Here is a 25,250-nt window from a genome sequence, read left to right as displayed (position 1 = left end):
AGCTCCCAAAAGACCTCGTGCTAGGGAGGGATGGAAATATACATATAAGAATCACTCCCTTGGGCGATACGGGATCTTACATGTATCGTAACACTTGGTGTGCCCGTTTATTGAAAATGTTGATGGAATAATTTAAATTAAAACCCTTCCTCTGCATAAAAGGGACTGAATCTTAGAGGCTCTTGCATTTCATACTCTAGAAAATTAAGTGATTTCTTATGTAGTTTTTCATTTGTTTAAAGGATATATAGCTTCCAATAGAAAGAAATCTGATATGGTTTTATGCATATACGAAAAGTGTTGGTGCCAGATATGCTTGTGGTGCAAGTTATATGGTAAAATATGATCAGAATTACCTCACTTACCAGAAATATTTCATAGGTCACCTAAAAAATTTTTTTTTGCATCCGTGGTAAGATTAACTAAGGTTAATCACTTGATCATTTCTGGCCGTTGAGATAAAGTTGGTTTTTTAATAATAAGGATTGTACTGAACAATATTATTAATATTGTCGATACTTTAATTTTACAATTGTCGATATGTGGTCGATCTAGCTATCAATACTTCCCCGATAAATTCGACGAAACTCTTAAACAACTGCAATTAACCATTGCAAAGATGAACTGAATTATAGTATATAACCATCTTATCAAACTCACGTAAAGAGTAGGGAGTGTGGAATGCTATGCTTTGGTTGAAACTGAAGGAAACTGGATAGAGGATTTATCTATGGGACGGTTGGGACCGACCATGAAAATTAAATCTTGAAGTTATTTGAAGTTTATGAAAGATGAGGAAAACTAGAAAAAGAAGAGAGTTCAAAAGAATAACGACCCGAGAGCGGGGCCCATTGCTTAGTAGGTAGACAAAGGAAAGAATAGTTAAGGAAGAAGGCAGTTAATTTTAACTAGGGCAACCGTTTGTAAAATGCCAATTTATTTGATGCATATGAATGTTTAAACAATTTTTGATGCGATTGGTTTTCTATTAAAAACGGTTTTTAAAGATAATTAAAAACATCAATTGTTTCAAGTTATGCAATTTGAATGTTAAGATTATACTAGTTACAATTAATAGAAGAATCGGATAAACGTATGAAATATGTATTTTCCTTTTTAATTAGAGGTTTTTGAACCATGGGGATGCTCACATGGACGAATCTCGGCCGTCGGATTTCGAGTTGGCGGAGGATCCTCAGTTGAGTACACGTGCTACTATCTTTCCTCTCCATTACCTCACTTTAATCTTTGCTTCCATGCATGGATTTCTCCTCCAAAAATAGTCAAGTTCACAGGTAGAGAGAGAGAAAGCGAAAGAGAAACAAACGCTCGCTCGCTCACTCTCTCACTTTTCATTTTTCCTCTCTTCTTTGTGCTTGTTCGTCGCCATCGTCACCACCAACAAAGAAAACACTCGGAGCAGAAGAACAAAGCTACTGATATATGTTTTTTCTTTTTTCTTTTTTTAATTTTTAACCTTTTTCTAGTTCATAATTCACGAAATCTGAGATTTTTTTCTTTCTGGGTTAGTTCAAAAAGCAGCAACAAAGCTTGATCTGATGCAATTCTCACTCCGAGTTCGAGTTTTCGCGTCGATTTTCTGATCCGGGTTGTCTTCTGTTTCATTACATTTATCCTGTTTTAGTGTAATGAGATCAAGAATCTCGGAGCTTTACCAAGTTTCGTGATCAGATTCGAAGCTTTTCTGATCTGAATTTCCGTATTTGGTTGAGTTTTGATTCAAACCGATGGAAGAAGATCAAGAGTTGAAGTATGTATGCAAGTTTTGCAGCAAAAGCTTCCCCTGTGGCAGATCATTGGGAGGTCACATGAGGTGTCACTTGATCAACAATTCGCTGGAAACAGAGGAAAAGCTCAATAACGGAGGAGTTAAGCTCTCGTCCTCCAAGAATGGCGGTTCTGATTTCGAAGGAGGAACTCATCAGCAACCCGGTTATGGTCTGAGGGAGAATCCCAAGAAAACTTGGAGGCTCGCGGACTCGAGTGAGGACACTTCGCTTCATCCGGACAAGTTTTGTAGAGAATGTGGCAAATGGTTTCAGTCTTGGAAATCTCTGTTCGGTCACATGAAGTTCCACTCGGAAAAAGAAAGAGTTTCGATTGAGAGCCTCGAGGAAGAACACGAAGATTCTTGGACTAGCCAATCGGAGAACAAAACTACTGCTGCTGCTCCTCCCAATCGGGGAAGAAGATCCGGAAGAAAAACAAGGTACATGAGAGCAACAACTTCATCTTCTAACTTTTCAATTGTTGCTGCTGCTACTGCTACTTCCGAGATTGAGCAAGAACAAGAAGAGGTTGCTATGTGTTTGATGATGCTTTCGAGGGATTCGGGTCACTGGGGCGGCTTAAAATTAGTAGCTCGTGACTCTTTCGATGGAAATTCAGGGTTCTCGGATCCTCCATCATCAGTTGGAACAACTCGGGTTGCGGATATTAAGAGTAAGATTGCTACAACTTTGAAACTGAAGAACAAACTCAATAAAAAGGTGTTGGAACCTCGAAACTTCGAGTCCCTAGCAGTACTCGAAGGTAGAAAATCCAAGTTTTGTTCTTCTGCTGGTGGGTTTTCGAATAATGATAAATTGGGTTCCAACAAGTCCAATTCAAGCAAGAGGAAGATCAAAGAGACTTGTGATTTTGAATTGAGGTCAGATCAGTCCCCGAAAAATTTGAGTACTAGTAGAACTGATATTTTGGATTCTGAAGTAGGAGTTTGCAAGAGTTCACAAAAGAGAAGCAAATTCGAATGTACTACTTGCAACAAGGTTTTTCGATCGTACCAAGCTCTGGGAGGCCATAGGGCGAGTCACAAGAAGACCAAAGGGTGCTTCGCTTCGAAGTTCGAAAGCAGTGAAAACACCATGGAAACTGACATCTCCCCCAAGTCTTGCTGCAACAATGACAACCCCATTGAGCAAGAAATAGCAGAGAGCAGTGCAAAAAGTACAAAAGGGCATTCCTGTCCAATTTGCTACAGAGTTTTCTCCTCAGGGCAAGCATTGGGAGGGCACAAGAGATCCCATTTGATTGGTGAGGCTAAAATTACCAACCAAACCCTAGTGATTCAAAAGCCTGCAGCTCCTGAAGTGAGAGACTTTCTTGATCTCAATCTTCCTGCTCCTGTGGAGGAAGAAAGCAGTAGCAACCATGATGCTGCTGCAGCAGCATTTAAGCCATGGTGGGTTGGAAGCAGCAGTCATAAGCATGAGGCTGCCCTTGTAGGGCTCATCTCCAACTGAGTTTCAAGTCCTTTGGCCATGGATTTCCAATAGGGAAGTGATCTCCGCACTCTTGGTTTCTCCTCCTGCACTCTTTCCTTTTTCTTCCAACCGTTTGATTGAATAAATCAAATGAGAGTCAAGCGAAGAAGAAGAAGAAGAGTGCGGAAGGAGAAAAATGAAATGCGGAAATTACTATCCTTCCAATAAAGGTTGAAGAGGTACAAATACATATTTTCTGGACATCATAATTCATTGATTCTTTACAGATTTTAGGGCTTGCTGAGGCATTATTGCTGCTAATTTGCCTTCGAAGTTAGGCCTTACCAAATCCTCTTTTTTTTTTTTTTTTTTTGTTATACCAACAATTTCATTTCCTTTAAGATTCAGGCTCATTGATTTTGTTTGACCTCAAAACTTCAATGCTGTAATTACATTTCATATATAAGTCTTTGGAGTAATTATATTGGCTAGTGCTATTAACTCTTGGTTAAGAAGTTTGAGATCTTGAGAAGGATTGCTTTTTGGAAAGCACAGTACGATGAAAGTTGTAAGTTGTGTTAAAGAAAGTTATTGTCTTGTTCGTCTCTATAGTAGGAGTTGGGGCTGAAGAGGCGATAGTTTACCATGTAGCGGATATCAGCGTTTGAGTCTGCTTATCTCCAACTTGTAGATTTTGTTAATGCAAAACTGTGTGATAGCACTCATCTATAAGTATATAAAAGTTTTAAAATATTCGGTTTAGAGTGCAGATGGCTAAAAAAGAGTGCCAGAATCACTATATGAGTGAATAAGGTATTGAAAAAAGAAAAATTAGAACGGTATGTGAAGTGATGAAGAAATGAAGAGATAAAAAAGCAAATTTAAAATGTACACAAAGAGGTCATGTGTGAGCTAGTTGAAGGTGGTTGTTTAGTCACCTACCATTAAACATGACACCCCATCTCAGCTCACTTCTTTCTCTACTCTTAACTGCTACTAAGCTCACTATTCACTCATAAAATAAAATAGTAATAATTCTTTATATTATTACGAGCGATATTACTATTTTAATAGATTAAGGGAATGAGAAATTTTGAACCCGGGATGCAATCAATTTAAGAAGAATATCCTATCCACCAAGACATTTCACCCTTGCAGTAATAATTTATACATACATATACGTGTGTGTGTATAATTTTATAAAATATTTGGACCACTACAACTAGAAGTGTGTATGTAAGCAAGTATAAGGTCAATTCAGCACACTTTTACTTTTCTGCCATCAAATGAACTGCAAATGGGTTTTGATTTGGGTGGGTAAGGCTGCTAAAGCACATAATATTTGTTCCCTAATTTATCAAATTCTATATACTAGTTTTTGCTTTTAGCCATGGGGTTTTGGTTACCCTTTAGTTAGAGCTAAACATCTAAATTCTGCTCAACTTTTAATGCAGTTAACTTCTGAAAACTACATCTTAAAGCACCATTTGATTTTCGACTCAACTGTTATCGCACCTAACTATTTTTGTAGCCAATATTATCAGCAAAGTGATGATTTTTTTTTTTTTTTTTTTTTTTTGTAATTTGATTTTAACTATATTTTTAATACGATTAACAGTTGTGAGAGGAGTGTATTTTTCTTTTAAAAAAAGAGATAGGATGGTAGGTTTGCCATGACAGTCAACCATTCCTGGGCCAAAAAGACTCAGATAAGCATTCAACTTCCTAACCACCATCGTGTGATTCACTAATCATGTATTTAACTTTTAACTTCTTTCTTTTTTTAAATTTTGTGTGGCAATATATGTAGAACTCAGAAGTGGTTGTTTCATTTTCACTTGCTCTGATAGCTGGCGGTTGGTAGTGCGTTGTCAAGAAAGCAGAACACATAATGATAATATTACGAGAAGTGATTTACGCTCTTAAGACAAAAAAGGGGGTATTAAGGTTTTTTATTTTTATTGAAAAGGATAATGCATAACTAGAGTGATTACGATCACAACCAGTTCTAATTCAATCAAAGAGATAAGCTTTTTTCGCCGTGGAGGGCAAAGACCTATTCCAAACAAGAAAATGAGTGTGTCGAATGAGAGATTTTTCAGCATACAAGAACACTTCCAACCACTTATATTATAACTCTTGATGTACCAAACTGTGTTATCGGCACATTAAAAAATTTCTTGTGTCAAATAAGAAAAATGTGTAAGAAAATAATATAATAGAGATGTTGTATTGGCCTATCAACCACCTTAATTGGGAATCTGCCCACGTGTCAACACCTAGTTGTCCTAACAGTCCTAATTATAGATGTAAGAGCTAAGTCATCACTCACACTCATCATATTCGTGGGCTTTCTCAAATCCAAGCAAGAATATTACCTTTTGTCTTGGTCAGCACGTTTGAGTCAACTTTTATACAAAGTCAAATGGGTATTTTTTTTGTCAGATGATAAATTTTGTTAGATTAGTCATCGACGAGGTTTGAATTCACATCGTCATGTATGAGCTCAACACCTAAACTGGGTTTTAGAAGGTTGTTTTAAATGTGGACCAGGCCTAATGAGATTATTACATAATTTAATACGATAATCTATGGTTCAAAGTATCGAGTGACGAGAGATATATTAATAGAGTGATATATCTCAGTTATATTGAATAATTCCCTCTTATTATGGCTAATGGGAAAATAAATTTGAATTTGTTTTTTTGGGCACAAAGGTAAAATTTCATTACTAATAAAGCAAACGTTTACAAATAGGATCCAACTACCAATAGGTTACCCCATAATCAACCAATGCATGAACAACCTGCACCAAGTTTCCAACTCCAAACCCAACCCTTATTTCCAGCCCTAGTGAACCTCTACCAAACCAAGATGAGCAAGAAATAGTAGTTGATGTCCCTGTGAACCAGAACCAATCACGACAATGTGTCCCCAATCCTGTGTTGGTTCATGATCCCCCTCAAAGCCATCCAATGACCACTCGATCTAAAGTTGGGATACAAAAGCCAAACCCAAAATATGCACTGCATGTTAATACTAACAATCAAGTGGTTGAACCAACATGTTTTAGTCAGGCAATAAAGCATAAAGAATGGAGGACTACGATGGCTCAGGAATTCAATGCCTTGCAGCGTTGTGGTACGTGGACTCTTGTACCTTACCATCATGCCATGAACTTGTTGCCAAACAAATGGGTTTTCAAGATAAAGAGTCGTGTAGATGGCTTGATTGAGCAACATAAGGCTAGGCTTGTGGCTAATGGTTTTCATCAACAATTCGGGATCGATTATACGGAGACCTTTAGTCCAGTTGTTAAGCATAGCACCATTAGACTTGTTTTGAGTTTGGCAGTTTCAAATAAGTGGCATGTTTGACAGTTGGACGTTCAAAACGTGTTTCTGCATGGGTATTTGAGTGAGGATGTGTACATGAGACAACCACCGGGTTTTGTTGATAAACAGTATCCTAACTATGTTTGTAAACTGCAACATAGTTTGTATGGTTTAAAACAGGCGCCTAAGGCCTGGTTTCAAAGGTTTTCAGAATTTCTCCTTCAGTTAGGGTTCTAAGAGTCCATGTGCGATTACTCTTTGTTTGTTTATAATATGTTGATGCACAAAATCAGCGAGGACTTTGGTACAACAGAAAGTGTTAAGATTGTGACCTTCGCTAGATTGCTCTGGTCACTAGTGTGGATAAGTAAGTAAATGGATAGAGACAGGGAAGGAAACACAAGATGTACGTGGTTCACCCGGATTGGCTACGTCCACGGAGTAGAGGAGTTCTCATTAATTGTGAAGGGTTTACATAGGTACATAGGTTCAAGCTCTCATTTAGTAAGTACTAGTGAATGATTTAGTACAAATGACATTAGGAAATATTGTGAGAGAATGATCTCTATTTATAGAAGAGAGTTTCTAGTTTCATTCTAACATTGACACGTGTCGTGTTGTGATTGGCTTCTGATGTTGACACGTGTCGCGCTATGATTGTCTTCTGATGTCGACACGTGTCGCGCTGTGATTGGCCTCTTGGTTGGAGGGAAACTCTTCTGGGTCCTTGACGGTATAACGTTGACCGGTGCTCAGTAGTTTCGGGATTGGTCAAGTATGGTACAAACAGTGCTCCCCTAAGTTCCCGAGTGAGGGAAGCTCCTCGGTTGGGGACTTGCAAGATCCAAGCCATTGAGTAATCATGAAACTTCTAAGTACCGAAGTGTGGTATCATTTTCACTTGCCTTATCTGTCTCATACGTAGATGTGACATCTTCTCTGGAAGTACTTTTTCTCCATCCAGGGGTGGTATCTTTAACCGATAAAGATGCACAAGGTAATGTATCAATTTCACTTGAAGCTTACTTGTAGTTTCGGGCTTGGTCAAATGCGATACAAAACCCTATAGTAGGAGTCCCCCAAGTCGCCGAGCTAGGAGATTTGCCGAAAGAGATAACAGACAAGGTAAGCAATCAGACTTCCAAGCAAACAACTTGGATTGGAGGTTCGACTTCGGCTTCCGGTTGATTGTTCTCCTTCTCCTTGTGTCGTAAACAGCAACAAGGATAAGGAGAAGCAAATGGAGAAGAGATGATATGAGATACTTTTGCTTTTGAAGACGTAACTTTCCACAGGCTTATTCTTGAACTAGGCTGGAGGGTTTTCTGGTTTCCTCTAGAGTATAAGGCCGACTCAAGAATTTGAGGGTCAAAATAAGTCCATCAAATCAAGAGTGCGTTCGACCTTGATAATATGTGAAACTTTTGCTATTGTTAAAGTAATAGATGAATCGGCACGTGTTCTGTTGCGCTTGTCTCCACATGTTTCCTTGTATCCTTCTCACTTGTCCTATCTGTCCCTCAGGCAGATGTGGTATCTTCTCTGGAAGCATAAGATGTTGAAGATGAGTACTCGAGAGCAATGCCAGGTAAGTAATCAGGCAAGGGGTTCCAGGTAGTCAGTTCCTGATTGGAAGCTTGATTCCAAGTGCTGACTGATTGCTCTCTTTCTCCTTATCTTGCAGGTAAGAACAATGGCAAAGGAAAGACAGGGAAAAAGCATGATATGGGATACTCTTGCTTACCCTGATGATATGAGATACTCTTGCTCTGGTGTGGCTGGTTTGCATAGGTATTATTGGGGGGGGAAGAAATCTGAGTATTTTGAGAGGCTTCGTTGGGAGTGCCCTCTCAGATATGAGGAAGGGTTAAGCATTTTTGCAGGTCTGCCTGTCCGTGGAGGATGAAGGTCAACATATATAGGAGTCTCCTTAACAACAAGTAGTAATTCTATTCATTTACCCTTATTGGTCGTAGCAATGTAGTGGGAGCTGCAAGATTCACGTGTTTTAACTTTGTCAGAGCACTTTGAAAAAGTGGTATGTGGTATCTGGAAAGCTGATGTTGCGTGTGAAGATTGCAGACAAGCTTTATCCAAGGAAATCTGGCTCTCGAAGTTCAAAGAGCGATGCCTCTTCGGTTTTCGAATAAGCAATCCTGTCGGGGATCTGGCTCTCGAGATTCGGAGAACGGTGCCTCTTCGATTTTTTAGAAAGCAATCCTGTTGGGAGTCTGGCTTTTGAGATTCGGAGAGCGGTGCCTCTTCGATTTTTTAGAAAGTAATCCTGTTGGGAGTCTGGCTCTCAAGATTCGAAGGCTGGTGCTTTTTCGATTTTTGAGCAAGTAATAATGCTATTCATTTACCCTTCTTGGTCATAGCAATGTAGTGGGAGATGCAAACTTCACATGTTTTAACTTTGTCAAAGCACTTTGAAAAAGTGGTCTGTGGTATCTGGAAAGCTGATGTTGCGTGTGAAGATTGCAGACAAGCTTTATCCAAGGAAATCTGGCTCTCGAAGTTCGGAGAACGGTGCCTCTTCGGTTTTCGAACAAGCAATCCTGTCGGGGATCTGGCTCTCGAGATTCAGATAACAGTGTCTCTTCGATTTTTGAGAAAACAATCTTATTGGGAGTCTGACTCTTGAGATTCAGAGAGTAGTGTCTCTTCGATTTTTGAGTAAGCAATCTTGTTGGGAGTGTTTTCTCGAATGTGAGTAAAGGTTGGGCATTTTTGCCAGTCTGCCTTGCCACGGAGCACGGAGGTTGACACACATTGAGACTTTCTAGTTATCAAGCAGTGGTGCTGTTCCTTTACCCTTGTGGGTAATAGTAGGGTAGATGGACCTTCAAAATTTATGTGTCTAAACTTTGTCAGAGATCTTTGGCAAAGTTATTTGTGGTACCCGAGGAGCTGATGTTGCGTGTGGAAAGTGGTGCCTCTTCAGAATCCGGAGAGTGGTGCCTCTTCGATTTTTGAACCAACGACCATGTTGCCCTTTCTTTTATAAGGGCACCAATTGTGTGCAAGGAGTACATTCAGAGAGTTATTACTTGTAGGAATTTTCCCCTACATCAGAGATTTATTGCACCTTATTTCTCCTTCATCATTTCTGAGAATGTCTGGCCCATCCGACCGTCGTTTTGACTTGAACTTTGGTGAAGAGGCAGTCGTGCCTTCTCAAGACAACATATAGTGCCCATCTTTCTTATCCCCTACTGGTCCTCTTACCGTTGGGGACTCTGTGATGAAGAATGATATGACCGCTGCGGTGGTGGCCAGGAACCTTCTCACTCCTAAAGATAACAAACTACTTTCCAAACGGTCTAATGAGTTGGCTATTAAGGATTCTCTGGCTCTCAGTGTTCAGTGTGCAAGTTCTGTGTCTAATATGGCCCAAAGCCTATTTGCTCGAACCTGCCAAGTTGAATAATTGGCGGCTGAAGTGATAAGTCTCAAACATGATATCAGAGGGCTTAAGCATGAGAATAAACAGTTGCACAGGCTCGCACATGACTATGCTACAAACATGAAGAGGAAGCTCGACCAGCTGCAGGAATCTGATGGTCAGATTTTACTTGATCATCAGAGGTTTGTGGGTTTGTTGCCTTCGTCTTCTGGGGCTGTACCGCATAATGAAACTCCAAATGATCAACCTTCGATGCCTCCTCCTTCTGAGGTTCTGCCTAGTACTGAGGCTCCGAATAATCACCTTCTGGTGCCTCCTCTTTCTGGGGCTCTGCCGACTGCTGAGACTTCTCCTGAGTAACCTTTGTGAAGGTTTCCTCTTATTTGTTTATTTTGATTTATGTATATGTACATATTTGTAACTTATCGGAGATATCAATAAACAAACTTTGCTTCATTTCAACGTATTGTGTTAAATACACCAAGGCCTTCTTCACTAAGTTCTTTGAATTTTTTCTTTTGTTGAAGCTTGTATGTTGAAGCTTTGTGAGTGAAGCATGTAGGTTGAGGTAGTGCTCCCTTAATTTCCCGAGTGAGGAAAACGTCTCGTTTGGAGACTTGAAAAATCCAAGTCACTGAGTGGTCGTGAGACTTCCGAGTATCAAGGTGCAATAACATATGGTAGGAGTCCCATAAGTCTCCAGTCGAGGGAGTTGACGAATGAGGCATTTCCTTTCTAAGCAGTAGCATATGGTAGGAGTCCCCTAAGTCTCCGGTCGAGGGAGTTGAAGAATGAGGCATTTCCCACAGACGGCGCCAAATGTTGATGCACAAAATCAGCGAGGACTTTGGTACAACAAAAAGTGTTAAGTTTGTGACATTCGCTAGATTGCTTCGGTTACTAGTGTGGATAAGTAAGTAAATGGATAGAGATAGGGAAGGAAACACAAGATGTACGTGGTTCACCCAGATTGGCTACGTCCACGGAGTAGAGGAGTTCTCATTAATTGTGAAGGGTTTACACAAGTACATAGGTTCAAGCTTTCCTTTAGTAAGTACTAGTGAATGATTTAGTACAAATGACATTAGGAAATATTGTGAGAGAATGATCTCTATTTATAGAAGAGAGTTTCTAGTTTCATTCTGGTTGACACGTGTCATGTTGTGATTGGCTTTTGATGTTGACACGTGTCGCGCTATGATTGGCTTCTGATGTCGACACGTGTCACGCTATGATTGGCCTCTTGGTTGGAGGGAAACTCTTCTGGGTTCTTGACGGTATAACGTTGACCGGTGCTCAGTAGTTTCGGGATTGGTCAAGTATGGTACAAACATAATCAAAGTGGAGTTTATTTCTTTTGCTTATTTACGTGGATGATATCTTGCTCACAGGATACAACAACACTCAAATGGCATGGTTGATAAAGAAGCTCATCACTTTATTTTCCTTGAAAGACTTGGGTCCCCTTAGTTTTTTCCTGGGTGTTGAAGCCACTTACATTGGAAACAATATGCATTTGACTCAATCCAAGTATGCCCTGGACTTGCTTCAACGAACAAAGTTTAAAGATGCCAAGCCTATTTCCACTCCAGTTTCTGCAGGACAAAAACTGAGTGCTTATGTTGGTAAACCTTACAAGTATCCGGATTAATATCGTAGTGTTGTCAGAGTGCTGCAGTATTTAACCATCACGAGACCGGATCTCTCATATGCCGTTAACCAGGTGTGCCAATTTATGCACTCACCCAAGGATACTCATTGGATGGCAGTGAAACGCATCCTGCGGTATTTAAAGGCCACGTATGATCATGGTCTTGTTTATAAACCTGGAGATATGCAACTGCATGCTTTCTCTGATGCAGATTATGCGGGCAATCTTGATACCTGCCACTCTACAGAAGGTTTTTGTTTTTATTTGGGACCAAATCTGGTGTCTTGAAGTTCAAAGAAACAGAAGACTATCTCTCGGTCGAGTAAGGAAGCCGAATATAGGCAACTAGCCTACACTGTTGCTGAGCTATCTTGGTTAAGGTCGTTATTCAGAGACCTTCATTTGCATCTTCATATTCCAAACATATGGTGCAACAATGTCTCTTTAATAGCCTTAGCTTCCAATCCCATTTTTCATTCGCAAACAAAACACTTGGAGGTTGATTATCACTACGTCCATGAGAAGGTGGTTCGAAAACAGCTTATGGTAAATTTTATTTGTTCTCAAGATCAGATTGCTAATTTGTTTACAAAGGGTTTGTCTTCCTCGCGTTTCAAGCTTTTGGTGTCCAAGCTTCCAGTTGTTTCTCGGCCTGTCAGCTTGCGGGGGGTTGTTAGACCAAGTCAGAGTTATCAAGAATCCAGCTCATGTTTAAACTCTAAAGTCTGTTATTCAGGAATGCAGTCCTTATCCAAGGATAACTCTGATAGGTCTAGATTATTTTAAATGTTTTAAAGTTTGTTTTCACAGATGTTGTATTATTCAAATTCAAATGTTGCCGTGTAAATAGGGATGATAAACCCCTGATGTAATCTCAAGATTATTATAAATACATGCAACCTATCAGTTGATGGGTATGCAAATTCTAAGCTGAAAACCTGAGAGTCGTAAAGTTTTACAATGACCACCCGAGTTGGAGCTTTACATACCTTCCTAGAAAGCCCCGACATGCGGTAAAAGAAAAACGTTGCAGATTTGGGAAATTGTGAGATCGAGAGAGGCTGGAACCACTAGGGAAAGGTAACAAATGGGTTGAAAAGTGTCATGGAAGTGGAAAATCAGCAGGGAAAGAGAGAAGATGGTTGGAATTGGGAATTTTCGAATGGAGGACTAAGATCAGATAGATCAGAGGCAAGAAATAGAAAAAAAAAAGGCCGGAAACAGACGGTAGAGGAGGAAAAGAAGGAAGAAGAAAAGAGGAAAAGAAGAAGAACGAGGGGTTGCCACCGACCCTGACCATTGCTAAGGCCGGCGGCTGAACGAAGCAAGCAAGGAGGGGCACACAAAGTGAGAAGCACTCTCACCACGAGAGAAAAAACTCTCACCGAAAGGGAGAGAAGCTTGGTGTCTTGAATTAGCTTGTTTGTAAGAATACTTAGAAATACCTTCTTCTTCTTCTTTTTTCCAATAAATCTGTTCGCAATTTTTTGCAAAAAAAAATCATGTTCAGGCACATGGAAATCAAACCAGAGATAATAACTTACCATTATGCCCAGCTCAACTATTTTTAAAGGAATTCAAAAGACTATGGAATTCACAACTTACGAAGCTTATAGATCAAGTAAGTAAGATCATATACTCCTACACTCGAGACTTTATATTTGAATTCCTCTGTTAAAACTTGGATTTTATTTGGAAAATTATAGTCCCTCAAAATTTACATTTAAATTTTATTTCGATTTTCCACCTCAGTCACGCTTTGTAGAAAAAAAATAAAAAATAAAAAACCAAATTATTCTTTGTCAACCTTAACCCAATCCCAATTACATCCTAAGTCCATCCCAGATACTTAGCTAAAGCAATAAAAAAGACATGCTAATTCAAGATGTGAAATAGAGAGTATGAAGCTTGAGATATCGGCGTTGGAGCATAGCTGCTTTGAAGCTAAGAAAATACAGGAAGAAGAAACTGCTGAAGAAAATACTAGGATGAGTTTGTTAATTCAAGATCTTGAGCTGTTCAATGTTTGGGATGCAAAGAAAACTGCTGAATTTTCCGAAATGGAAAATAAGGAACTTAGGAAGAAGCTTGATACACATCGGAGACAAATACTAGGGTATTCTGTCAGAAAGTTGAAAAAATTGGCTTGAGATGAACAGTGATCAACTCGACTGATCTAAGTCTTTGTTGGGTGAACTACAGGGAAAGCTCGCCTTGTCAGACGAAATGGGGTATCCTGTTACAATTACTCCATTCTTTACTGGTTAAGGATTCGTTTGAAAATACTTTTAAAATGATTGAGTGCATTGTGTTTTTTGCAGGAAGCACTTCAAGTGCATTTTTAGATTTCACTTGTATTTTTACTAAGGATTGGTCTCAAACCCTAACTTATACACTACATTTGGTCAAGTATAACAACGAATATTATCACCGTAAAACACAGTTCATCTTTCCAAACTCATCTAAAAATAACTTTTTCTTCGTACTTATGTGGTAATATTTTGATGAGCTTTCTAAAGCACGTATAGAGAAGATTGGCCCCCCTCTTTTCCAAACTGGCAATGGTACGTAGTCACACCAGATGCAGATTTAATAAAGAAGGGTAGAGAAGATGTCGCGGCAGATAGAAGATTACGAAGTTCTTACCCAGGGAGGCATAATTAAGACAATTGATTTTGACTGCGTTTATTAGAAAATCTATCTGACTGGTTGCATAAATTGTACTTCAAGCTTTCAAGTGCGAATTCAATCAGTATTGTCTTTCCGAGTTTTGAGGTTATATAAGTTAATCATAGCTTCTAAATCTTACATTACTTATGGTTGTTAGGAAGAACTGAAAGAGGAAAAGTTGAAGGCAAACGAAGAAGCGGAGGATCTAGCTCAAGAAATGGCTGAGTTCAGTCTGTTCAGATATACCGATCGAATGACAGGTTTGCTTGAAGAAGAGTGTAAGCATCGTGCTTGCATCGAGCAAGCATCGTTACACAGAATTGCTGAGTTAGAAGCACAGGTATTGATGTTTAGATTTGTAATGTATGTTTCAGTTACCCGTGAGAGCACACATCTGAAACGTATAATCTTGTTTCTGTGATATAAAAAAGAACGGACCAAATCCATTGCCGCTCTCCGACATCTTCATGAACGCCGAAGGTAGTAGCATTCCCCGTATTACATGGTTAATATTCCAGCGTCAGTTCTCACTCTTATGGCTGTGGATCGATCGAAGGATTGTACAACGATAGCATGCGGAACTTGCATTCAATTTTTTTCGGATTAGGACATTCCCATGTATCAAGGACTTGTTTGGGGGAGGGGTGTGGGGGGAGAGAACCGAGGGGTGTTGGGAGGTATGGTCTAAAAATATGGTCTTTTTAGCATTTTTTTTCTCGATGTACCGAAAATATTATGTAGCTTCAAGAAAATAGGCTGCCATGAAAGTTCTGCCGAGTTTTAGAGGCGGTTGGTGATCACCGGTCGCTGAAGCACTCTTATTGTTTTACCCTTGTTAGCCGTGGACAATATGGAATCCTCATTGTTTGTAAAGTACACAAATCTTAAGGCTTAAGAATTTAATTTGTAGATGTTGACGTTGAAGACTTCCGCGAAGTTGCTTCATAAAATATTGGTTTGAAAGTCTAAAAAAATTGTCCACTGTTTGGTTGCTGAGAAAATGGACTTTAGGAAATGAGTAAGGTCAAGCCAACCGAACCGAGTCAAAATGCATGATGAAAAGATTTTCTAGAATGTGATTCTCTTCCTTGCATTTTCTTAGCAACGAAACAGACCAGATGGTTTTTTTAATTGAGTCACAATTTGCGTGTTGGATTCAAAATATTATATAACATATGTAAATACAAATATAGATATATTTCTTTATCAAAAAAGCCGGCCCTTCTCGGGAAAGGGATATAACAAATGGTGACTTTTCTCCTAATTAATTAGAAGGTTTTTTTGGGGCCAAAAACTAAAATATAAAAGTTGTACAAGTATTCTGAAACTTGAAAATTGGAAGTAGAAGTCCTTCTATCTTTCTTATGGTACTGGAATTAAATATCCTGCGCATTGGCTACATTTCTTGCCTCCATTATTTTTCCATTTTTCTTCTTGTGGTACATCATTGCCCAAATGAATATTAAAAGATGAATGGTGAAGATTATTTATAATTGAATGGTGTAGATTGGTCTAGCTGATAAAAGTTATTAGAAGAGTTGTTAGAAGGATATAGAGTTAGTTGTGTTTGTAAACTCTCTCTCATTTTTTTGTAATCTATTCAACTTAGAAAATATCATTTCAAGCTTTCATTTCTTTCTAAACCTTCATCTTCTTCTTCTATGTTCTTCTGTAACTTGGATAGTTTCATGCCTCTTCCAATTTAGTTAATAAGCAAGAATATAAATGATGGTTTAGTGTGGTAACGGAAAGTAATTATGTCTATACACCACAGTGCATGTTCTATCCTCATCGATCCCCTCCGCCCCCTAATAACTAACAATTTAATCCACTAACATTATCGCTTGTAAAAAAAAAAATTAACAAAAACAAAATATAAGCATAAATTATGAAAGGCCTCCAAGCAAAAAAGGATAAATATTATGTGAAGCAAAGTTATTAGTTAATAACACCACAAATAATCTTTAAAGTCTATGCATGAAATTATTGTTTTCAATTAAATAGTTTTCTTTATAAAATAAAATTGTGAGAAATAAATGTGTATTGCTGTACAATGTACAAGTCATAATTGGATATCAAATTTACCGGAAAAAAAAATTGAATCTAAGACCTTCTACTTGTATATGAAGATAAATACCACCAAATCACTATACTAGTGAAACACTACAAAGTACGCGTTAGTGGTACTAGTTGTTGTTACTTCATAACAAGGATGAACTCATTTTATGAAAATTACATTGATGTTAAGGAAATATTCTAAATCATGAAGGAAAAAAAAAATTAATTTGAAGGTAAAGGAGTGGACACACTAACAAACATATGACATATCTTAAAAGACTTGTAGTAGTAAGGGTAGTGTTATTCACACACTCATTTTTCTTCCCACACACTCCTTATTAATTTAGATACTTTGATTTTCTTCAATTCATTCGACTCAGGGACAAAAAATTGAAAAGTGTGTAAAAGGTATGAGTGTGTGAATAGCATCGTCCTTGCACTAATTGCAAAGGATAGTACCAACTTGCCAAGGGGGATTTAATTACAAATACTCAAAGAAGTGGTCCAAACCATCCATTTAAGAATAATTTGATTTGTTCAACTTGGACCATCTAGAAAATATAATTGACATGCAAAAGTAATTAATTAAAAGAGGATGGTAAGAAAAAAAAAACACACACACAAAAATCACCAAAACACTGCGTTTTATAGCCCCAGATCACGGGAAATTACAGTTTCTCGCCAGTTTCCATCTTCAAAGCCTACGTCTTGCGACTCCGCGTATTACCAAGTCTTTACCTTTGAATACTTCCCTTTCCCTCTTTCCCCACTCTTTAAAATCTCTCTCTCCTCTCTCTCTCTCTCTCAAAAGGTCTGGCCTTTCGTGCGGAGTCAAACTTTTCCACCCTGCGAGACAGTTGCTGTGATTTCTCAGGTACCCAAATCCTTCTCTTTCAAACGATTTCTTGGATTCTGCTTCTGCTTTTCGATTATTTTCTGCTTTTTTCCACATGGGTTGTCCTGTAGCCTCCCTGTTTTTGTCCGTTTTTATCTAACGGTCGACTTCTCTACCTTTAATTTCAAATTCCCAGTTCTGAAATTATCTACATGGGTTTTGTGATTTTCTTGTTTGGTTGCTGAGAAATGGAGGAAAACGCAAGGAAAATGGGATTTTGTGTTGTTTTGTTTGTGAAGTTTGGGGTTGTTTGAGTAATGAACAAGGTCAAGTCAACCAAGTCAAATTGTTCATTTTTCTGGGATACCCATATGATGAAGTTGGAATTTGATTCTTTCTCTTGTTTTTTCTTGGCAACCAAATTAAGCAAATGGGGTTGTTGAGTTTGTGATTGAATATTGTAGATGCTATTGTTTTAGGTCTGATCTCGTTTTATTTTTTCGATTTTTCGTATTAAAATATTGTATGAATTTAGGAATTGGGCAACCTTTTCAATTTCTGTATGTTTTCTGTACAAGTTTGTGTTGCTTGATTTGGTCCTCATCATTCAATTGTGTTGTTTCTTCTCTAGTGTATTTCTTCGAAATTGATCCCTCTGTGTTTGAGCACCGATGCTTTTGTTATATTGCCATTATCTCACATATTGTTCTTGTTTTGCTTTTCCAGGATTGCTGTTGATCTCTGTATAGATTTCTAATTACCATATTTTTTTAGTTCTTCTAAGATCTTCAACGCGGCCCAAGTAAAGTGTGCACATTTTTCCATCGAAAATGTTTGGTTTAAAGAAGTCTCCTTTGAAGTCTGCTAAACATATCACACTGAATCCTGTACATCCGGCGTCCTCTGACTCAAACCCTTTTGAAGATGCACCGGTTGGACAGAATACAAGCACTAATCCATTTGATGGCCAGCGAGGGCAGGAGAAGTCTTCTTCCTATGCATACAAGACTGTTTTGACTGAGAGGAACAAATACAAGAATGATTTCCGTGACACAGGAGGAGTACAGAATCAATCAGTGGAAGAGTTGGAGAACTATGCAGTGTACAAGGCTGAGGAGACTACAAAAGCAGTCCACGGCTGCTTGAAGATTGCTGAAGAAATGAGAGAGGATGCTACCAAGACTTTGGTCATGTTGCATCAGCAAGGCGAACAAATCACTAGGACCCACATGGTTGCTGCAGACATGGATCAGGATCTTACTCGGGTACGTTATCAAATTAAAAATATATACTTGATACATCAAGAATAAGTGCATATAAAAGGATTGGACATGAAAGTATTATGTCCTTATAGTTTTATGGTGTACCATTGGAGTTCATCGGTTTTGTTTTCTATGAAATTTTGTTATTGCAAGTGACCTTGTTCGTACATGTATTGTCTGTTTCGTGTTTGTAATATGTCTGTTTGTCCTATTGGTCTTGATTTCTGTCAGAACTTCCCCATTCCAAACCCCTGGCTCCTCCTGGAGAGAGCTTGATTATATCTTACACAGACTTTTTTGCCTTTTTTGTGAACAATCGCTTCCTTTTCTCTTCTCTTCACTAAGAATTATGCTTCTTTTAGATTTGCAGTCGGCTTGCAACAACTCCTATCGTTTTGTTACTGTTTCTTTTGGGATATACGATGATCTTCTTCAGCAAACTGAACAATTGAACTTGCTTATTTCAGGGTGAAAAGCTTCTGGGAAGTCTTGGGGGCATCTTCTCTAAGACTTGGAAGCCAAAGAGGACTCGCCCAATACGTGGCCCTCTCATTACAGGAGGTTAATTTTCTTTCTTTTCTGTCCATGACTTACATGCTCCATCTTTGTGTCCATGGAAAAAGTAACAATGTCGTCAGTTTGTGTTGGAAAATAATAAAATTTTCATTTCAAAAATTGGAAAATGCAGACCATGCAGTCAGAAAGGGCAGCCAGGAGGAGAGGGAGAAGTTGGGACTGGCACCAGCACCCAAGGGAAGATCTAATCCACGAACATTACCTGATGGACCAACCAGCACCCTTCAGAAAGTCGAGGTTTGTATTTGTTATTAACTTGTTACTAATAATTGTATCTGTAGAAAACAAGAGAGTATATTAACTGGTTTTGTTTGCTTGCCATATGAAATGCTTTGTTCTTCCTCAAATCTTCTGGATGTCTAACTTTTTGGCTTAAACAGGTTGAGAAGGCGAAGCAAGATGATGGATTGTCCAATTTAAGTGATCTATTGGGAGAGCTGAAGGGTATGGCCATTGACATGGGGTCTGAAATTGAGAGGTAAGTTATGATGATTCCGATACACAGGCGTGCCTGCATTTTTCCAATCATTCTACACCCTTAACCTTTATTTGCTCATCCAGCCTGCGTCTTTCTGAAGGCATTGTAGAACTATATGTAACTAGTTACTTCCGTAATACGTGCAGGCAAGGCAAATCTCTGGACCATCTCTACGATGATGCTGATGTGTTAAACAGCCGTATTGGAGATGCAAATCTACGTGGTCGTCGCTTGCTCGGAAAGTAGAATGCAGGGTTGTAGATGCTTTCCTGGACAGACCGGATTGTATTTGCGTCTCCCCATTCTTTCAGATTGTGTTTGCGGCTCCGTCTCATACCCCTCATTCTTTTCTCCCCATTCATTGATCTGGATGTACAGATTTCAAGCATCTGGATTTTGTATAAAACTTTGTTCGTCGAACGCGAGTTGGAGGATTGATTGATAAAGCGAGACCTTTTCCATTTAAGATGCCCTTATCTTGCTTTCTGCATATAATCCAAGAGCTACACAAAGTAATAAAAATGTCGTACCCAGTGCACAAGGCTCCCGCTTTACGCAGGATCTGGGAGAGGTGAATGTTGGCTAGCCTTACCTCCATTTATGGAGAGGCTGCTCCCAAGTCTCGAACCCGAGACCTACCGTTCATGAGCGAAGGCCTTGCAAAATAAAACAAACAGAAGTTAAGAGCTACACCAAGCAAGCAAATATGAGAGGTTTCTTATGAATGGAAACCACTTTGCAATGGGATATTGCTGGCTCGCTGTAGCGGTATTCCAAGCTAATTAAACATCAATACGATGTTACTGTAGCAGTATTCCAAGCTAATTACCCCATTTTGTATCGTGACACGTCGTGTACCACTCGTGTTCCTGTCACATTGAAAAATCTCTCGTGAGTAAATTATGCAACTTTACACGTCACTGCGTTGCCTTCAAAGATAATTTTGAGATTGAAAATTGATAGAAGCGATACCAAGTTTGTTAACTGTCAATTATTTTGGTCATTTCGTGAAAAATCTCCGTTAATTGAAGGGCCAAAATGATTGACTGTGGATCCACTCCTATCGACTTTCAATCTCAATGACTAAAATGAGGAATTATGCCATTTTAGAGACAATTTTAGCTAAAAGACCTTTAGACTATCACCCTGAGTTATTCGGTACGACAGTTTCACCCGCCTTTTGCACCTAGGTTCGAATTCCACTTCTCATGAATTAGAGTATTCCGATGATGCAACAATAATAAAACATAATTAAAACAGAACATTATAAACTTAAGTAACTTATTATAAACTCACCAATTGAATAGGAAAGAATACAAGATTAAGAATACAAAACATCACTTTTTACAAAGTCTTTATTTCCCTTGTTCTTCCACATGAAATGCGTGCTGAGAATATGAACCCTTTGGCGGGTTTTACCTTCCTCACACTCCTCACAATTTTCGTCCTTCGGATCAAATGAATTGCAGATGATCACATGACACAAATTGACAGGAGGTGCGTGAAAGGTAAAAATGGGTGGGTCGATAACACCGCCCCTGTTTCATTGCACAAAATTTACAATTTCCATTGGCCCCCAAATTCCTGCAACTTTTAGGTGCATGCTACCTAACAACTAAATATAAGTAATGGTTTGGGTGAATGCACAAAAATCATAGACATGCTTGCGCATCAAAGAAAGGTAACACCACGAACTTGATGGACAACGGGGCGATTCTTAACGGAGCTTTCATGTCAACACGAGTGGGTTCCAATTCTGGGATGTTTCCGTCCTTGGTAATCTCCAATGGAGCTCCGTTGAGAACCATGGTCTTGCTTTTGACGTCCCCATCTTTCGGTGTCAGATGGTATTCTTCTCTGTAAATTGCTTCGTCTAATGCTTTGCGTCCAACCCATGACACCGTTCTCTTCAGGCCGCGCTTGAAATAACTCTCTTTGCTAACGTTTCCTGCTTGAGCACCCAAATCGGTGTCCAAAACATTTGCAATATTGACAATGAAATTAGTCTCATTGCTTAGATTGATAAGGAGCAGAGTTATACCAGCCTGCAAGAATACCGTGAAACTAATCATAAACTACGAAGAGTAAGATCAATGTATTCACTTGTTACGCATAAGTTGAAATGCTGCTAGGACTTACTCTTCCTCTTGTACAATGGGCATAAGTGCGTAAATCTGCTGAACCGTTGTTGTTGGCACTAAGAACTCCTTGTCCCATAAGCCGATGCCATAGAAGTGCACTATTCAGTATTCAGAAAACAAAATTCAGGGCTCTATTGTATCAAGTAAAAGAAAATCCTTCTTCAATACTCCCGCCTATGCTTTACCTGTAGTAATCTGGGTTAGGAACAAATGAGGTTCTGTTGAGAAGACCGTAGTTCCCGCCAACTAGAGACTGCCTGCAATATACTCTGGTATTGTACTTCGCTGACATTCCGAGCTGATCCAAGTACCTAAAGTTCATATGTAATATTTATTCTGGTTAGTTGATTGAACAAAATTACAGTCACCAAAGGCGAATAGCTCCTTTCTGCAATCAAAAGCTTGCAATGGCTAAAGACACGATGTTGCAAGTAATGTGGCAATCAAGATTATTACCAAAAGCTGTTCACATATGTGTCAGACACATTACGACCACCGCTGTTATAGGCCCCTCCAGATTCACCAACCCATATAGAAGCCCAAGGACCGTTCTTTTTCACAGTTTGTTCAAGATCATGGAATGACCCATATGCACGGTCCAGGTAATGGGGATCCAATATTTTTTTCACCAACGTGGGATCAACACCTGACAATAGAACAAAATACAGTCTAAGCATATATTATACAATTATAAACTGCGCATTTATTAAAAGTTTAACACGCTAATTTACCTGCACCCAAATTGTAGAGATGCTGAGAGATGATATCGACTGTGCCAGAACCAGAAACCTGAAGAAGCCTAGTAAACCACGATTGGTCAAAGAATCCTCCAGGCGCCATAAGCGCAGGTTTAGGAACGGACTCATTGTACAGATGGTTGATGATGCTTTTAAGCTTGATCAAATCTCTTCCGTATTGTCCAGCTCCAACACTAGCTTCAACACCACTACCACTGAGCTCATTTCCTACAGCAAAATAAACAAAAGCTTAAGTGAAGCAAAACACAGAACGATGGGGAAGAAAACAAGATTTGTCTATAGTTTCATACCAAATTCCCATGAATCTATCTGGTATCTCTTTGAGACGGTGTACTTAATAAAATCATAAGCATTGCTAGAGTCCCAGTCTCCTACCCAAGCTCCCCCGCCTTTGTGGTGCCTCCCCAACAGTGCATTCAAGCTAAATGTGATGATGGACCTAAAAAGGCAAGATAAAAATCACAGGTAAGACCACAAGTAAGCTTGGTAGAAAACCCGGCTTTACTTGTCTTCAAATATTTGGTTGGTTGTGGTGGAGGTTGATAACTTGAATCTTACCTTGTTTTGCTGAAAAATTGGTTCAGCTCATCCCATCTACTCATAGTTAAACATCCTCTAGAAAAACCGAACAAGCCACCTTTCATCTTTCTGAAAGGATGGCAAGGATATTTCAAATTTCCAACATCGTACAATAGTTGGTCTTCCAAGGAACCTCCAATTCTGATTCTCAACTGATCGAAAGCTATCAAACCACCGGTATAGAAGAGTAATTCAACAAAATGTTATTCTAACAAATATAACTAGAAGACTCTATCTGTTCTAACCGACGTGAAAGTCTAATTCAAAAACTAGTATTCTGTAAAGGATGCGAACTTATTAACACGAACAGACAAACCTTGGATTGACTTGGCTAGCAAAGGATGAGATAAGTTCTGGAGAAAAGCAAACCACATTAAGTTTTAGTTTAACTTCAAACTGCCTTGCTTACTATTTGACATGCAGGGAAAAAAAAAAACTATACAGAGGTATCTCCGACTGTTTACCAAATTTAATGCGGATGCATTTCCCCATGGACAGTGGCCGTAGTCACACTTTTCATGGTTCCACCAATCAATAGTGGCACAGACAAAGTTATTGTCAACTTGTGCAACAGCTAAACTGCCGTTAACCACAACCTTAACATTTTCAACATTGTTAGTTTTCCCAAAATCTTGAGCTAAAATTGCAGGGAGAGAAACCAGAAAGAGGACCAAGGAGAGACGGAATGCCATTGGAAATTCAGTTGCAGCAATCTCGCCACCAGCTCAGCCAATTTAAATTAACTGCAACAGGAGAAAGATAAACCTTTGAGAAGCAGAGAGCGTGTCGCGCCACCGCTTGACATGTTCCTAAAATACATGATTCTCCGCTGCTATATATCTTTAAAATTCCAGAAGCAAAAACTTCTGATAGAAAAATATCATTGTAAGCAAAAAATTATCATTGAAAACTGCAAAAGAGAAAGAAAGGCATCATCTTTCGGACGAGAAAGTAAAGGTAGTTTATACATTCCTGTTTTCTTGTAAAAAGAGATTTCGGGTTCTGAGGAAGATCCAGTGACAGTTAGTTCACTGGTAGTTCCAATTTCTTGTGTATATACATATATATTTGTGAATCAGAACACCACCAAAGCCAATTCAAACTAGTGGATGGTAAATATATGCTTGAAAATGGTTGCATTGCCATAAATGAACTTTTATTCGAATTAATTGTTGTTAACTGCTGTAAAAGAAACGCACCAACATTTGAAAGTTGCATTAGGTGAAGAGAAAGGAAGCGATTACCAAATTCAGATCTCAAATTCAAGCTATTACATCAAGACACTGATATATATACACACATACACACACACACACACATATGAAGAAGAAGGGCATTTCACCGACAAAATTCAAGACAAATATACACAACCCTATTAAGAATTATCACAAACAAAACCAAAAAAAGCAGCTTTTCCTTGGAGAGTTCAGATTTCAAGGACAAATCAGCATGTGAAGAACTAATATTTGATCATAACAAGGCAAACCCTTGTCCAAACCAAGCTCAAAGATTAAAAATTTACCATCAACGACGCCATTGATGAAGCTCGAGCTGGAAGCAAAAGCACATCAATTATGTGATGCTTTGCAGCTAATCAAACGAGCTATCTCTGTCCCCACTCGGAGTTGTTGGCAGCCGATTCAAAGACATGGAAACTTCGTTTGGTGAGATGGGTCCGTCTTGGATAATTGGAATTCAGCTAAAAGTCTTGGATTAAGCTGCATATGAACTGTTCATATCATGTGATGCAATGGCACACTGTTGCTGTCTACTGTCGGCAAAAAGACAAAGAATACATAATTTTACAGGAAAGGTTATGATCGTACAGAGTTAATGATAATTAATTACTAAATACTAATTAGAGGTGAAAGTGAGAGTTTTGGTTGGATTTGCGTGCAATTTTTATTGGCAGATACTCCTCTCAGTCTGTTGAGTTATCTTTGTTTATTAGCCGATATTCTGGAAGGTAGGTTTTTTTTATTTTTGTTATTTTTTTTTATTAAATTTTCTTGAGAAGCTTAAACTTTACCCCGTAAGCAATGCCACCACAAAATGTTCTTCTCTTAGAATAAAGGTTTTTGCTTTTTTGTTTTAGGGAATGTTTTTAAGTTTTTACGATTTGGATCCTAGTTAGGTTGTTTTGGGATTTGTTAATACACCAAATTAGTGAGACTTTTTAGTACTTAATTTAATCATGATCACATCGTCATCGTCATCTTCTTTTTATTTTCCCTTATAATTTGTAGATTATGAACTTTTTAGTACTTAATTTAATCA

General features: G+C 38.7%; 3 protein-coding genes and 1 long non-coding RNA gene across 6 annotated transcripts; 3 read left to right on the top strand and 1 right to left on the bottom strand.

Moving 5' to 3' along the window:
• Positions 1 to 1,305: 1,305 nt before the first annotated feature.
• LOC103420355 (zinc finger protein ZAT4-like) lies at positions 1,306 to 3,729 on the top strand. Its single transcript, XM_008358415.4, has one exon. It carries the CDS (start codon positions 1,749 to 1,751, stop codon positions 3,261 to 3,263), a length of 1,515 nt encoding a protein of 504 aa, XP_008356637.1. The 5' UTR covers positions 1,306 to 1,748; the 3' UTR covers positions 3,264 to 3,729.
• An 8,821-nt stretch (positions 3,730 to 12,550) lies between these two features.
• Positions 12,551 to 15,210, top strand: LOC114825505 (uncharacterized). The gene is made up of 2 exons (XR_011581831.1): positions 12,551 to 14,626; positions 14,718 to 15,210. It is a non-coding gene; the product is annotated as an uncharacterized lncRNA (long non-coding RNA).
• A 1,712-nt stretch (positions 15,211 to 16,922) lies between these two features.
• Positions 16,923 to 19,961, top strand: LOC103437867 (SNAP25 homologous protein SNAP33-like). Of its 2 annotated transcripts, none has more exons than XM_008376379.4 (6): positions 16,923 to 17,218; positions 17,906 to 18,444; positions 18,909 to 19,002; positions 19,130 to 19,254; positions 19,398 to 19,495; positions 19,642 to 19,961. In XM_008376379.4, exons 2-6 carry the CDS (start codon positions 18,010 to 18,012, stop codon positions 19,739 to 19,741), a joined length of 852 nt encoding a protein of 283 aa, XP_008374601.1. In that variant the 5' UTR covers positions 16,923 to 17,218; positions 17,906 to 18,009; the 3' UTR covers positions 19,742 to 19,961. The 2 variants fall into 2 exon arrangements, with proteins under 2 accessions (XP_008374601.1, XP_008374599.1); XM_008376377.4 differs by having other exon boundaries at positions 17,201 to 17,505.
• A 798-nt stretch (positions 19,962 to 20,759) lies between these two features.
• LOC103437866 (heparanase-like protein 1) lies at positions 20,760 to 24,877 on the bottom strand. Of its 2 annotated transcripts, none has more exons than XM_008376375.4 (10): positions 24,496 to 24,877; positions 23,438 to 23,716; positions 23,290 to 23,326; positions 22,953 to 23,136; positions 22,685 to 22,833; positions 22,368 to 22,601; positions 22,093 to 22,282; positions 21,822 to 21,947; positions 21,635 to 21,734; positions 20,760 to 21,540 (listed from the first exon to the last, which is right to left on the bottom strand). In XM_008376375.4, the coding sequence occupies exons 2-10, from the start codon at positions 23,663 to 23,665 to the stop codon at positions 21,148 to 21,150; spliced, it is 1,641 nt and encodes a 546-aa protein (XP_008374597.1). In that variant the 5' UTR covers positions 23,666 to 23,716; positions 24,496 to 24,877; the 3' UTR covers positions 20,760 to 21,147. The 2 variants fall into 2 exon arrangements, with proteins under 2 accessions (XP_008374597.1, XP_008374598.1); XM_008376376.4 differs by having other exon boundaries at positions 23,438 to 23,839; positions 24,496 to 24,672.
• Positions 24,878 to 25,250: the final 373 nt, after the last annotated feature.

This window comes from Malus domestica, chromosome 06 (genome assembly GCF_042453785.1).
Source record: "Malus domestica chromosome 06, GDT2T_hap1".
In the NCBI taxonomy this organism is placed as follows: domain Eukaryota; kingdom Viridiplantae; phylum Streptophyta; class Magnoliopsida; order Rosales; family Rosaceae; genus Malus; species Malus domestica.
The sequence above is the reverse complement of the archived record's forward strand: the minus strand, read 5'-3'. Positions and strand labels throughout refer to the sequence as shown.